Consider the following 14963-nt stretch of genomic DNA (forward strand, 5'->3'; position numbering starts at 1 on the left):
TGTTAACCTTATGGGGATTCCCTTGTATGTTATTTGCTGTTTTTCCCTTGCTGCTTTTAATATTTTTTCTTTGTATTTAATTTTTGATAGTTTGATTTATATGTGTGTTGGCATGCTTCTCCTTGGATTTATCCTGTATGGGACTCTCTGCGCTTCCTGGACTTGATTGACTATTTCCTTTCCCATATTAGGGAAATTTTCAACTATAATCTCTTCAAATATTTTCTCAGTCCCTTTCTTTTTCTCTTCTTCTTCCAGGACCCCTGTAATTGGAATATTGGTGCATTTAATGTTGTCCCAGAGGTCTCTGAGACTGTCTTCCCTTCTTTTCATTCTTTTGTCTTTATTCTTCTTTGCGGTAGTTATTGCCACTATTTCATCTTCCAGATCATTTATCCATTCTTCTGCCTCAGCTATTCTGCTATTGATTCCTTCTAGAAAATTTTTAATTTCATTTATTGTGTTGCTCATCGTTGTTTGTTTGCTGTTTAGTTCTTCTAGGTCCTTGTTAAACATTTCCTGTATTTTCTCCATTCTGTTTCCAAGATTCTGGATCATCTTTACTATCATTATTCTGAATTATTTTTCCAGTAGACTGCCTATTTCCTCTTCATTTCTTTGGTCTGGTGGGTTTTTACCTTGCTCCTTCATCTGCTGTGTATTTCTCTGTCTTCTCATTTTGCTTCACTTACTGTGTTTGAGGTCTCCTTTTCACAGGATGCAGGTTCATAGTTCCCATTGTTTTTGGTGTCTGCCCCCAGTGGCTAAGGTTGGTTCAGTGGTTATGTAGGCTTCCTGGTGGAGGGGACTAGTACCTGTGTTCTGGTGGATGAGGCTGGATCTTGTCTTTCTGGTGGGCAGGACCGTGTTCAGTGGTGTGTTTTGGGGTGTCTGTGACCTTATTATGATTTTAGGAAGCCTCTCTGCTAATGGGTAGGGTGGTGTTCCTGTCTTGCTAGTTGTTTGGCATAGGGAGTACAGCACTGTAGCTTGCTGGTCGTTGAGTGGAGCTGCGTCTTAGCGTTGAGATGGAGATATCTGGGAGAGGTTTCACCGTTTGATATTACATGGAGCTGGGAGGTCTCTGGTGGACCAATGTGTTGAACTCAGCTCTCCTACCTCAGAGGCACAGGCCTGACACCTGGCTGGAACACCAAGACCCTGTCAGCCACACAGCTCAGAAGAAAAGGGAGAAAAGAGACAAAGAAAGAAAGAAAGAAAGAAAGAAAGAAAGAAAGAAAGAAAGAAAGAAAGAAAGAAAGAAAGAAAGAAGAAAGAGGAAGTTATTAAAGTAAAAATAATTATTAAAAATAAAAAAATTAAAAAGTAATTTTTTAAAAAGTAAAAAACAAAAAGAAGAGAGCAACCAAACCAAAAAACAAATCCACCAATGATAACAAGCGCTAAAAACTATTTAAAAAAAAATGGACAGACAAAACCCTAGGACAAATGGTAAAAGCAAAGCTATACAGACAAAATCACACAAAGAAGCATACACATACACACTCACAAAAGGAGAAAAAGGAAAAATATATATATATATATAAAAACAAAAAGGAAGAGAGCAACCAAATCAATAAACAAATCTAACAATGATAATAAACTCTAAATACTAAACTAAAATAAACATAAAGCCAGGAACAAATTAGATGCAGAAAGCAAACCCCAAGTTTGTAGTTGCTCCCAAAGTCCACCACCTCAATTTTAGGATGATTCGTTGTCTATTCGGGTATTCCACAGATGCAGGGTACATCAAGTTGATTGTGGAGATTTAATCCGCTGCTCCTGAGGTTGCTGGCAGAAATTTCTCTTTCTCTTCTTTGTTCGCACAGCTCCTGGGGTTCAGCTTTGGATTTGGCCCTGCCTCTGTGTGTAGGTCACCTGAGGGCATCTGTTCTTCGCTCAGACAGGATGGGGTTAAAGGAGCAGCTGATTCGGGGGCTCTGGCTCACTCAGGCTTAGGGGAGGGAGGGGTACGGAATGCGGAGCGAGTCTGCAGCGGCAGAGGCCAGTATGAAGTTGCAACAGCCTGAGGCACGCCGTGTGTTCTCCCGGGGAAGTTGTCCCTGGATCATGGGACCCTAGCAGTGGCGGGCTGCACAGGCTCCCGGGAGGGGAGGTGTGGGTAGTGAACTGTGCTTGCACACAGCCTTCTTGGTGGCTGCAGCAGCAGCCTTAGTGTTTCATGCCTGTCTCTGGAGTCTGCGCTGATAGCTGTGGCTCACACCGGTCTCTGGAGCTCGTTTAGGCGGTGCTCTGAATCCCCTCTCCTCGTGCACCCCGAAACAATGGTTTCTTGCCTCTTAGGCAGTTCCAGACTTTTTCTCAGACGCCCTCCCGGCTAGTTGTGGTGTACTACCCCCCTTCAGGCTGTGTTCACGCAGCCAGCCCCAGTCCACTCCCTGGGATCTGACCTCCGAAGCCTGAGCCTCAGCTCCCAGCCCGCACCCGCCCCGGCAGGTGAGCAGACAAGCCTCTCAGGCTGGTGAGTGCTGGTTGGCACCGATCCTCCGTGTGGGAATCTCTCTGTTTTGCCCTCTGCACCTCTTTTGCTGCACTCTTCTCTATGGCTCTGAAGCTTCCCTCCCGCCCAGCCCCCATCTCCGCCAGTGAAGGGGCTTCCTAGTGTGTGGAAACTTTTCCTCCTTCACAGCTCCCTCCCACTGGTGCAGGTCCCTTCCCTATTCCTTTGTCTCTGTTTTTTCTTTTTTCTTTTGCCCCACCCAGGTACATGGGGAATTTCTTGCCTTTGGGGAAGTCTGTCTTCTGCCAGCACTCAGCAGGTGTTCTGTAGGAGTTGTTCCACAAGTAGATTTATTTCTGATGTATTTGTGGGGAGGAAGGTGATCTCCACGTCTTACTTCTCCACCATCTTGAAGGTCTCCTCCAGTAATTGATTTTTGAATGCAGAACCAGCCTTTCAAATCTGGGATAAATGCCACTTGATTCTGGTACATGTCTTTTTACACAATGTTTTACACAGGATTTTGTTGAGGATTTTTGCATCTATGTTCATGAGAGATAGTGGTCTGTCATATCCCTTTCCTATAATGTCTTTGTCTGGTTTTGGTATTTGGCCTTATTGAATGGGTTAGGAAATATTCTCTCTGCTTCCACTCTCCAAAAGAGACTGTAGAGACTTGGTGTAATTTCTTCCTTAAACGTTTGGTAAAATTCACCATTGAACCCATCTGGGCTTGTTCTTCTTGTTTTGTACTGATTCAATTTCTTTGATAGAAATTAAATACATAAAGGCCTTTTCAGATTCTTCTGTGAGTTTTGGCAGATTGTCTTCAAGGAATTGGTCCATTTCATTTAGCTTATAAAATTTGTGGGCATAGAATTATTCATACCATTTCTCTATTATCCTTTTAATGCTCATGGATCTGCAGTGATGTCCCCTCTTTCATTTTTGATATTAATAATTTGTGTCTTCTCTATATTTTCTTATTTAGCCTGACTAGAGGCTTATTGATTTTATTGATCTTTTCAAAGAATCAATTTTTGGTTTTGTTGATTTTCTCTTTTGATTTCTTGTTTTTCATTGATTCTGCTTTATTTTTAAGTTTTATTTTCCTTATTTTGCATACTTTGGATTTAATTTGCTTTTCTTTTTCTAGTTTCCTAAAGTGGAAACTGATTATTGATTTTAGATCTTCTTTTCTAATATATGCATTCAGTGTTATAAACTTCCACCTAAGCACTGGTTAGGTGCATCCTATACATTTTAAGTTATATTTTCATTTAGCTCAAAATATTTTAAAATTTCCCTTGAAATTTCTTCTTTGACCCATGTGTTATTTAGAATTGTGTTATTTAATCTCCATTTATCTTGGGATTTTCCAGCTATCCTTCTGCTGTTGATTTCTAGTTTAATTCTAGTGTGGTCTAAGCACACACATTGCACAATTTCTAATCCTTTAATTTGTTAGGGTGTGTTTTGTGGCCTAGAATGTGGTCAATCTTGGTGAATATTCCATGTGAGCTTGAGAAAAATGTGTATTCTGTTTTTGGGTGTATTAGTCTATAGATGTCTATTATATCCAGTTGACTAATGGCATTGTTAAATTCAACTATGTCCTTACTGATTTTCTGCTTGCTGGATCTGCACATTTCTGATAATGATATGTTGAAGTCTCCAACTATAATAGTGGATTTATCTATTTCTCCTTACAGTTCTATCAGTTTTTATCTTACATATTTTGATGCTCTGTTGTCAGGCACATACATGTTGAGGATTGTTATGTTTCCTTGGAGAACTGACCCCTTTATCAGTATGTAACACCCTCCTTATCTCTGATAACTTTCCTTGTTCTGAAATCTGTTCTGTCAGAAAATAATATAGCTACTCTCACGTTTTTTTTGATTAGTGTTAACATGGTGTAACTCTCTCCATTCATTTACTTTTAATCTATATATGTCTTTATATTTCAAGTGGATTTCTTCTAGACAAAATATAATTAGGTCTTGTTTTTTGATCCACTCTGACAATCTCTGTCTTTTAATTGGTGTATTTAGATCATTGACATTCAAAGTAACTGGATATAGTTGGGTTAATATCTACCACATTTATTACTGTTTTCTATTTGTTGTTTTGTTCATTGTTCCTAGTTTTGTCTCTCACTATTTTTCTGCCTTTGTGCTTTTAATTGATCATTTTATATTATTCCATTTTTTCTCCTTGCTTAGCATATCTTTTGTTCTTTTTTTAGTGCAAGTACCTTATAATAATAATCCAAATTCTTTTCTCCTGTCCTTTATATCACTGCTGTCCTTCATTTCACTTATTATATAAGCATACATATATACACCATATATATGAAATATATAAACACACAATCAAATATATTACTATTTGAACAAACTATTATTATTTGAACAAAATAATATCTTTTAGATCAATTATTATTTTGAACAAACTATTATCTTTTAGATCAAGTAACAAGAAGAAAAACAAGGAAAACATGAGGAGAATTTTCTCTGATCTTCACCAATAAAACCTGGTAAGGCTTCTGGAGGGGAAACCCACAGAGGTGTTGGGGACCCTCTATGACTTGGTCCCCCTGGAGTTTTTAACTCTCAGACTTGTCCACAATGAGCCTCCATCAATCACCACTTTCTTTAGAGTAATCCTGTAAAAACTGACCTTGTTTAAGATGAGTTATTTTAAAAATCTTAACAAAGTAAAAAATAGAACAAAAAAGTCACTTCAGTTCAGGTTTTCCTACCCCAACACTGGTTCCCACAGAGGTTGCTGCTCATGGGTTTCTCTGTATTCACAAGTCTCTCCAGTTTGGGGGACAGTAGTTTGCCTTGGGACCTCACTTCTCTTATGGATCTAAGAAGAGTTGTTGATTTTTCAGTTTGTTCAGATTTTTACTTGTTGTTAGTACAGAGTGGCGACTTCCAAGCTTCTTACATGTCAGACTGGGAAGCCAGAAGTCTGTTCCAAGCATTTTGTAGGTACTTGTTTATTTAAACTTTCCAACCTTTGAGGAAAGGACTAACGTTATCTTCACCTTACAGATAAGGGAACTGAGACTTCAAGACTTAATTGAGTCACAGGAGAGTTAGTAAGTGGCAGTGGTGGTACCTGGGTAGACTGGCTATAGTGCCTAACCTCTATGTTATGCTGTACTACCTACACAAATTCTGAAAAAGGTATCCAGTGATAAATGCCATCACAGGTTTACAAAGAAACAAGGAGGTAAATGATGCAGAAACTCAAGGCAGTGTGTCTCTGCCATGGCACCCAGCCCTGGAGAGGCATTCTTGGATGCCTCCTCCCAGCCTACTTTCCTGCAACTACTTGGTTATTGGCTCTCTCCTTCTGACACTAAGTGCCACCAATAGGGGAGCTATGAGTCACTCTTCCCAGAAACAGCCTCCTTACCCACCCTACTTTTGGCTCTAGGCCACTCCTCCTCCCAACCTTGATCACACCTGCCTTAGAAGCCAACCTCAAACAGCTGAATTCAACCAGCATCTCCTGGAGCCTGCCTCATAGTAGGGGGTCCTCCTGCCATGTGTCATTTCCCCTCCCAGCAACCTTCAAAGGCAGACATTATTTACTCCCCTTGTACCAATGGGGAAACAGAGGTTTAGAGCAAGTTCTCTCCATTCTTTGCTCTCATACTAACCTTCACATACTTTTATGATCATCTTTATTGCAATCATTTATCTGTCAATGGTTGCCAATATACAAGGTAGAAACATAGGCAAATGTGCATAAAAAGAGTTATTGATATCACCTTATTAATGGCCAACCCATAGTAAATTAGCTTTCTCTTTTGTAAAATAAAAATGTTTAACATATACAGATACATTTATTAAAATATTTTATACAAATATAGTTACAGTATAAAAATCCCTTAAATACATGAGCAAATGAGCGACTGAAAAACAGACAGTTCTCTTTCCCACCCCTCTTCTACTCTTTTTTCCAGAGAACACACAAGTTGTCAATTTGGAGTGTGCCCTTTCCAACTTCTGGGCCCTTGAGGGAGCAGGGGGGTCTCCTACCCTTCCATGGTGAGAATTACAGGATTTTGTAAAATCATCTGATGGTCAGTGCTTCAGACTGAAGGTCCAGCCTTCTGTTTAAACTTGATATCCCTGTGGAGACTGGAGGCATAACTTTACAGGAAGATTTTGGTGTTTTTGTATATGACATTGACAATCCAACTCACCTGATGTGAGCAACCTCCTAGGGTCACCAAGCCATTAAATTCCAAGATTTCTTGACTCACAGATGACTCATGAACCCCTACTGTGACCAGGTTCTAGGGATTCAGCACAGATGATCTGTGTTTTCTAGAAGTTTTCTGGCATGGGGAGACAGAGGTATAGAAGTGGATGTGGGAAGATAGATAATAAAATGTGTAATCAAATATATACAAAATACATCTTCAAGTAATTATTGTACACTGGTGAATAAAAGTAAGGATGGGAATATGTGTTGAGGAGGGACTGGGCAGGGCAGCCCTCTGACAGGTGATATTTACTAGAAACAGAAAATGAACTATGAAGGAAAGCCATGTGACGATCTAAAGGAGTGAGTTCCAGGAAGAGCAGAGCAAAGCCCTGAGGTGGGAGTATCCCTGGTGTGTAATCAGAACATAAGGAAGCAATGCTCTTGTAGAGGAGAAGTGAGGGTGAGAGTAATCAGAATGAAAGCAGAGAGGTGGGGTGGGGGGCACAGATCCCATAGGGCCTTGGAGACCACTGTAAGGACTTTGGCTTCTATCCTGAATGAGATGGGGAGTACAGGAGGGTTTTGAGCAGAGAAGTGACATGATCTGACTTGTGTTTTAAAAGAAGCCCTCTGGCTGATGCAGAGAGTCCAGTGAGGAGGCTACTGTAACCATACAGGTAAGAGGTGATGGTAGCTCAGACCAGTGTGGGTAGCAATGGCTGGACTGAGAAGTGCTGGAGAAGGCAGAACCAACTAGACATCCCAAGGGATTAGATGTGGGATATGAAGAAAGGAGGCGTGTAACTGACACCAACATCTACTAGCGTGAGCAATACCGTGATTCCAGGTCTCATGGAGCACCGCTCTTTTGCTCTTCCTCCACTAGGTGAGCCCTGGGGGACTGCAAAATTGAAGTTCTTTACCTCTCCCTCCAGACTCACTCTGGCCCCCCGTTGGCCACCTCTCTGTGTCTAACCCTCTAACCCCTGTACTGGGACCCTGGCCTAGGCCCAGGAAGCATCTTCTTTGGTCAATGTCCCAGGTGTTCAGAGCTCCACACCAGTCTTGGAAGGAGGAGCAGATCTCAGATGGGAAAGAAGACTTGAGGTCCAGCTGGGAGGCTGGGGCAATCAAGGAGGACTTCTCAGATGAGTTGGCCTTGAAAGATGTTAAGACTTCATCATATTCAGACAGGGGACATTGGACCCTGGTGAGGGGGGGGGTGCATGAGAAGGGAAGATCTGTTGCTAAACATGAGGAATGTGAGGCTGGATAGGCAAGTGGATGAGGACTAGGAAAAGTCTGACCCTGACTGGCCAGAGTTCATTTCAATTTGGTGGGGCAGAGTGGAGGAGGGGCTGTATGGCAGATTATATTTTCCAAACATGGCCACAATCCTAGTTCCATATGCTCTTCCAGACTCAATCAAAAGATAAAGTCTAATCTCCCCCCCTTCTCAAAGGTTGTCCTTTGAAACTGCCTTGATGAACAATGCAGCAGAAGTGATGCTATGGGACTTCCGATAAATCATAAAAGACAACATGGCTTCTTCCTGGCTCGCTCTCCCTCTCTCTCAGCACTCACATTTGGAACCCAGCCTCTATGTTGTGAGGAAGCCCACAGCACATGGAGAGGTTTCATGTAGGTATGCCAGCCGAAAATCCAGCTAAGGTTCCCACCACCAACCAGAATCAACTGCCAACCGTCTGAGTAAACGAAACTTCAGTAGCTTCAGCCCCAGACATTGAGTTATGCTCAGCCCTCAAGTCTTCAAGCCAAAGCTCTGAACTTCACGGAGCACAGGCAAGCCATCCCCACCATGCCTTGTCTGAAATCCTCACTCATGAGAACAATAAATAAATGTTTTACACCACAAAGTTTGGGGGTAGTTTGTTATGCATCAGTTAATTGACACAAGCTTCAGAGCATGTCAGCCTGGTGAATAATTTCCCAGTGTCGTTAATGTGTCCCTATTATTTCCAGGGTTATCAGTGTCTAAGTAGGCATTATGCACAGACATTAAAGCATTTTATCTAAATATTATCTTATTATGGTTCCCCTTTGTGCTTGGCTGGTGCCTGTTTGTTGGGGAGGCAGGATCTTCCCTGGTCTGGGAAGATCCCACATGCCACAGAGCAGCTGGGCCCGTGAGCCAAGGCCACTGAGCCTGCATGTCCGGAGCCTGTGCTCCACAACGGGAGAGGTCACAACAGTGAGAGGCCCACGTACAGCAAAAAAAAAAAAAAAAAAAAGAATAGGGTTCTCTCTTCATGATGCTGTCTTATAAAAATGATGTGCCTGCTCATCATGGATGAAGAGAACCAGGAGACTCGAAGTGACTCTGGAGTAAGGAATGTGACCTAAGGTAAAGGGCTTATCTGCCCATCTGATGCCTCCCAGGTCAGCCCTGTCCCAAAACAAGCCTCTTTAACCATCCATGCATCCATCAGTCATCTATACATCTACTCAATCACAACCATCTTAAACACTTACTATGTGTCAGGCACTGCACACATGAGAATACAGTGGTCCATGAACTCATGAAGTTTCTTTTTTTTAAATTTATTTTATTATTTATTTATTTTTGGCTGTGTTGGTCTTTGTTGCTGTGCACGGGTTCTCTCTAGTTGCGGTGAGTAGGGGCTACTCTTCATTGCGGTGCACGGGCTTCTCATCGTGGTGGCTTCGCTTGTTACAGAGCACGGGATCTAGACGCGGGTTTCAGTAGTTGAGGCACACGGGCTCAGTAGTTGTGGCTCACAGGCTCTAGAGTGCAGGTTCAGTAGTTGTGGCACATGGGCTTAGTTGCTCCGTGGCATGTGGGATCCTCCTGGACCAGGGCTCGAACCCGTGTCCCCTGCATTGGCAGGCGGATTCTTAACCACTGTGCCACGAGGGAAGGCCTCAACTCATGAAGTTTACATCCTAATGGAGAATCAGACAGAAGCAGGTAAACCAGCAAATAAAATACTGACAGTTTGTAATGAAGGAAAAACACAGGTGTTGTCCTGGGGAATAACAGGCTACTTCCCCTGTGGCTGGAGGAGGGTCTCTCTGAGGAGTTGTTTCAGCTGAGACCTGAAGAAACCAAGCATGATAGACCTGTCTGCAAGCAAAGGAAACTGACTGGCTGGATCAAGGAGAGGAGAAAATATTGAAAGGACACAAGGAACTCACACTAAGGAGAGAAGATGGAGGACCAGGTTTAGAAAATGAGCAGGAGCAAAGGATGGCCACACGATTGGCATCACAGTCAAAACTGAACCACAGGAAAAAGGTTCAAGATGGTGACATAAGAAGATCCTGCGGTCACCTCCTCCCATGGACACACCAAAGTTACAACTACATATAGAACAGTTCTCTCAAAAAAGACCAGAAGGGCTTCCCTGGTGGCGCAGTGGTTGAGAGTCCGCCTGCCGTTGCAGGGGACATGGGTTCGTGCCCTGGTCCGGGAGGATCCCACATGCTGTGGAGCGGCTGGGCCCGTGAGCCCAGCCTGCGTGTCCGGAGCCTGTGCTCCACAACGGGAGAGGCCACAACAGTGAAAGGCCCGTGTACCGGAAAAAAAAAAAAAAAAAAAAAAAAAAAAAAAAAAACCAGAAGACTAGCAGAACAGCTCTTCCACAACAAAAGACAAAGTGGGGGTGGTGGGGGAGGCACATCGAGATGGGTAAGAGAGCTGACCAACAAGCAGGAGGGATGTCACAAACACGGAGATCCTCCCTCAGGAGCAAGGGGTTCAGCCCCACATTTGACACTCCAGCCTGTGAAACGTGTACCAGAAAGGTGAACCCCTGGAATGACTAGCTTTGAAATCCAGCAGGGCTTATTCTGGGAGAGGTGAAGGGCTGTAGAAAACTGAAACTCCACTCTTGCAGGGATTACACACAGACTCACTGGCTCCAAGTCCCAACTCAGAAGCCGTAGCTTGAGAAGCACTTGAGGAGGGAGATTTGCTGACTAGTCTTAGGATGTATACAGAGAGTGAGGGTCTTTTGGAGACCTCTCCAGGGACAGAGATGCTGGCAGGTGCCATTTTTCTTACTCTCCTTCTGCCTCATTAGCCTGGAGTTAGCAGGCATCATTTTTGGCACTCTCAATCTCACTCACTAGCACAGCTCACCCAGCCTGCTGCTCACCCACAACAGCCCTCACCTCACCAGACCCAGAGTGTGACCTCACCCCAGTCCAGCACTCATCCAGCACAGCCCCTGCACTGCCAGATCCAGCAGATGGGATTGCCCCATCCTAGCTCTCATCCACAGCTGTCCCACCCCACTAGATATAGAAGGTGCATGCACCCCACACAGGGGATGACACTTGAACACCTGGTGCTGGTGGCCAGGAGGGCTTGTGATTCTGGGCCCCATGGGACTGAAACAAGCAGAGAGACAGATCTTGGCAGGCTAGCACCCCCAGAGTACTGCACAGACAACAGAACAAAACACACCCCCAGTCTTCCAGTGAGCACTCCTTCAAGAACTGGGAGAGAGAGCTGTTTTGCCTAATACATAGAAATAAACACAAAGAGTCAGGCAAAATGAGGAGACAGAGGAATATATTCCAAAGAAAAGAGCAAGACAAAAACCTCAGAAGAAAAGACAGTAATGAAACAGAGATAAGCAATCTACCTGATACAGAGTTCAAAGTAATGATAATAAAGATGCTCACCAGACTCAGGAGAAGAATAGCTGAACACAGTGAGATCTTCAACAAGGAGTTAGAAAATATAAGAAAGTTCCAAACAAGGTACAGAGCTGAAGAATTCAATAACCAAACTGAAGAATACACTAGATAAATGAACTAAAAAATACAACAGCAGACTGGATGAAGCAGAAGAATGAATCAGTGAGATGAAAGACAATGGAAATCACCCAGATAGAGCAGCAAAAAAAAAAAAAAAAAAAAAAGAATTTAAAAAAATGAAGATTTCTTAAGGGACCTCTGGGACAACACCAAGCAGAATAACATTTACATTAAAGGGTCCCAGAAAAAGAAGAGAGAGAGAAGGGACCAGAAAATGTATTTGAAGAAATAATGGCTGAAAACTTACCTAATCTGGGGGAGGAAAGAGAGTTCCAAATAAAATGAACCCAAAGAGATCCACACCAATACATGTTATAGTAAAGTGGTAAAAGTTAAAGAGAGGATTTTAAAAGCAGCAAAAGAAAAACGACTTCTTACATATAAGAGAAACCCCATAAGGCTATCAGCAGGTTTTTCAACAGAAAATTTGCAAGCCAGAAGAGGGTGGCAAAACATATTCAAAGTGCTGAAAAGAAAAAACTTTCAACCAAGAATTCTGTACCCACAAGTTTACCATTCAGAATTAAAGGAGAGATCAAGAGTTTTCCAGGTAAGAAAAGTTGAAGTTCATCACCAGTAAATCAACCTTACAAGAAATGTTAAAGGGACTTCTCTGAGCTTAAAAGAAATGGCACTAATTAATAACAAGAAAACATATGAAAGTAAAAATCTCACTGGAAAAGGTAAGTATATAGTAAAGGTAGTGAATCAATTAGTTATAAAGCAAGTGTGAAGGTTGAAAGATGAAAATAGTAAAAATTAACTAAAATTACAATAATTAGTTCAGGGATGCACAAAATAAAAAGATGTAAAATGAGACATCAAAGATACAAAAAATGGGAAAGGGAGTAAAAATGTGTTTTGGAATGTGTTCAAATTGAAGTTGCTATCAACTTAAAACAAACTATTATATACATATAGGGTTTTATATATGAATCTCACAATAACTACAAAGTGAAAACTCATAGTAAATACACAAAAGAAAAAGAGAAAGGAATCTAAACTTAACACTAAAGAAAGTTATCAAACCACAAAGGAAGAGAACAAGAAGAAGAAAGGAACAGAGAGGAACTATGAAAAAAACACAGAAAACAATTAACAAAATGGCAATAAGTGCATACCTATCGATAATTATTTCAAATGTAAATGGACTAAACTCTCCAATCAAAAGACATAGAGTGGGTGAGTGGATTAAAAAACAAGACACAATTATATGCTTCCCACAAGAGACTAACTTCAGGAGTAAGGACACACACAGACTATAAGTGAAGGGATGGAGAAAGTAATTCCATGCAAACAGAAATGAAAGGAAAACTGGTGTAGCTATACTCATATCAGACAAAACAGACTTTAAAACAAAGAATGTAATAAAATACAAAATGGGCATCACATAATGATAAAGGGTCAACCCAGCAGGAAGATATAACATTTATAAATATACATGCACACAACATAGGAGCAACAAATATAAAAGCAAATATTACCAGACCTAAAGGGAGAAAGTAACAGCAATACAATTATAGTAAGGGACTTTAACACTTCACTTACATCAACAAGTAGATCAGGCAGAAAATAAATAAGGAAACACTGAGATTGGTTCAAGATGGCGGAGTAGAAGAACGTGCTCTCACTCCCTCTTGCGGGAACACCAGAATCACAACTAGCTGCTGAACAGTCATCAACAGGAAGACACTGGAACTCACCAAAAAGATACCCCACATCCAAAGACAAAGGAGAAACCACAGTGAGATGGTAGGAGGGGTGCAATCACAATAAAATCAAATTCCATAACTCCTGGGTGGGTGACTCACAAACTGGAGAACACTTGTAACACAGAAGTCCACCCACTGGAGTGAACGTTCTAAGCCCCCTGTCAGGCTTCCCAACCTGGGGGTCCAGCAACGGGAGGACGAATTCCTAGAGAATCAGACTTTGAAGGCTAGTGGGATTTGATTGTAAGACTTTGACAGGACTGGGGGAAACAGAGACTCCACTCTTGGAGAGCACACACAAAGTAGTGTGCGCATCAGAACCCAGGGGGAAGAAGCGGTGACCCCATAGGAGACTGAACCAGGCCTACCTGCTAGTGTTGGAGGGTCTCCTACAGATGCAGGGGGTGGCTATGGTTCACCGTGGGGACAAGGACACTGGCAGCAGAAGTTCTGGAAAGTACTCCTTGGCATGAGCTCACCCAGAGTCTGCCATTAGCCCCACCAAAGAGCCAGGTAGGCACCAATATTGGGTCGCCTCAGGCCAAATAACCAACAGGGAGGGAACCCAGCTCCACCCATCAGCAGACAAGCGGATTAAAGTTTTACTGAGCTCTGCCCACAAGAGCAACACCCAGCTGTACCACCACTGGGCCTGCACATCAGGAAACTTCCAGAAGCCTCTTACATAGCTTCTTCCACCAGAGGGAAGACAGCAGAAGCAAGAAGAACTACAATCCTGCAACCTGTGGAACAAAAAACACATTCACAGAAAGATAAACAAGATGAAAAGGCAGAGGGCTATGTACCAGATGACGGAACAAGATAAAACCCCAGAAAAACAACTAAATGAAATGGAGATAGCCAACCTTCCAGAAAAACAATTCACAATAATGATAGTGAAGATGATCCAGGACCTCAGAAAAAGAATGAAGGCAAAGATCGAGAAGATGCAAGAAATGTTTTAAAAAGTCCTAGAAGAATTAAAGAACAAACAAACAGAGATGAACAATACAATAACTGAAATGAAAAATACACTAGAAGGAATCAATAGCAGAATAACTGAGACAGAAGAATGGATAAGTGACCTGGAAGACAGAATGGTGGAGTACACTGTTGGGGAAAAGAATAAAGAAAAAAGAATGAAAAGAAATGAAGACCGCTTAAGAGACCTCTGGGACAACATTAAACACAACAACAGTTGCATTATAGGGGTCCCAGAAGGTGAAGAGAAAGAGAAAGGACCCGAGAAAATAATTGAAGAGATTATAGTTGAAAACGTTCCTAACATGGGAAAAGAAATAGCCACCCAAGTCCAGGAAGCACAGAGAGTCCCAGGCAGGATAAACCCAAAGAGAAACACACCAAGACACATAGTAGTCAAATTGACAAAAATTAAAGACAAAGAAAAATTATTGAAAGCAACAAGGGAAAAATGACAAATAATATACAAAGGAACTCCCATAAGGTTAACAGCTGTTTTCTCAGCAGAAACTCTACCAGCCAGAAGGGAGTGGCATGATATACTTAAAGTGATGAAACTGAAGAACCTACAACCAAGATTACTCTACCCAGCAAGGATCTCATTCAGATTTGACAGACAAATCAAAAGCTTTACAGACATGCACAAGTTAAGAGAATTCAGCACCACAAAACCAGCTCTACAACAAATGCTAAAGGAACTTCTCTAAGTGGGAAACACAAGAGAAGAAAAGGACCTACAAAAACAAACCCAAAACAATTAAGAAAATGGT

The 14963-nt window shown here is 42.1% G+C and overlaps 1 protein-coding gene across 1 annotated transcript in view; it reads left to right on the plus strand.

Annotated features, from left to right (window-relative positions):
• The first annotated feature begins 10360 nt into the window (after positions 1-10360).
• TGM6 (transglutaminase 6) overlaps positions 10361-14963 on the plus strand; it is a 64322-nt gene continuing 59719 nt past the window's right edge. The window contains 1 exon segment of the mRNA XM_024117124.2: positions 10361-10364. Within this exon segment, the coding sequence (XP_023972892.2) occupies positions 10361-10364 (4 nt within the window).

The sequence above is a fragment of the Physeter macrocephalus genome, chromosome 14 (assembly GCF_002837175.3).
Source record: "Physeter macrocephalus isolate SW-GA chromosome 14, ASM283717v5, whole genome shotgun sequence".
NCBI lineage: Eukaryota > Metazoa > Chordata > Mammalia > Artiodactyla > Physeteridae > Physeter > Physeter macrocephalus.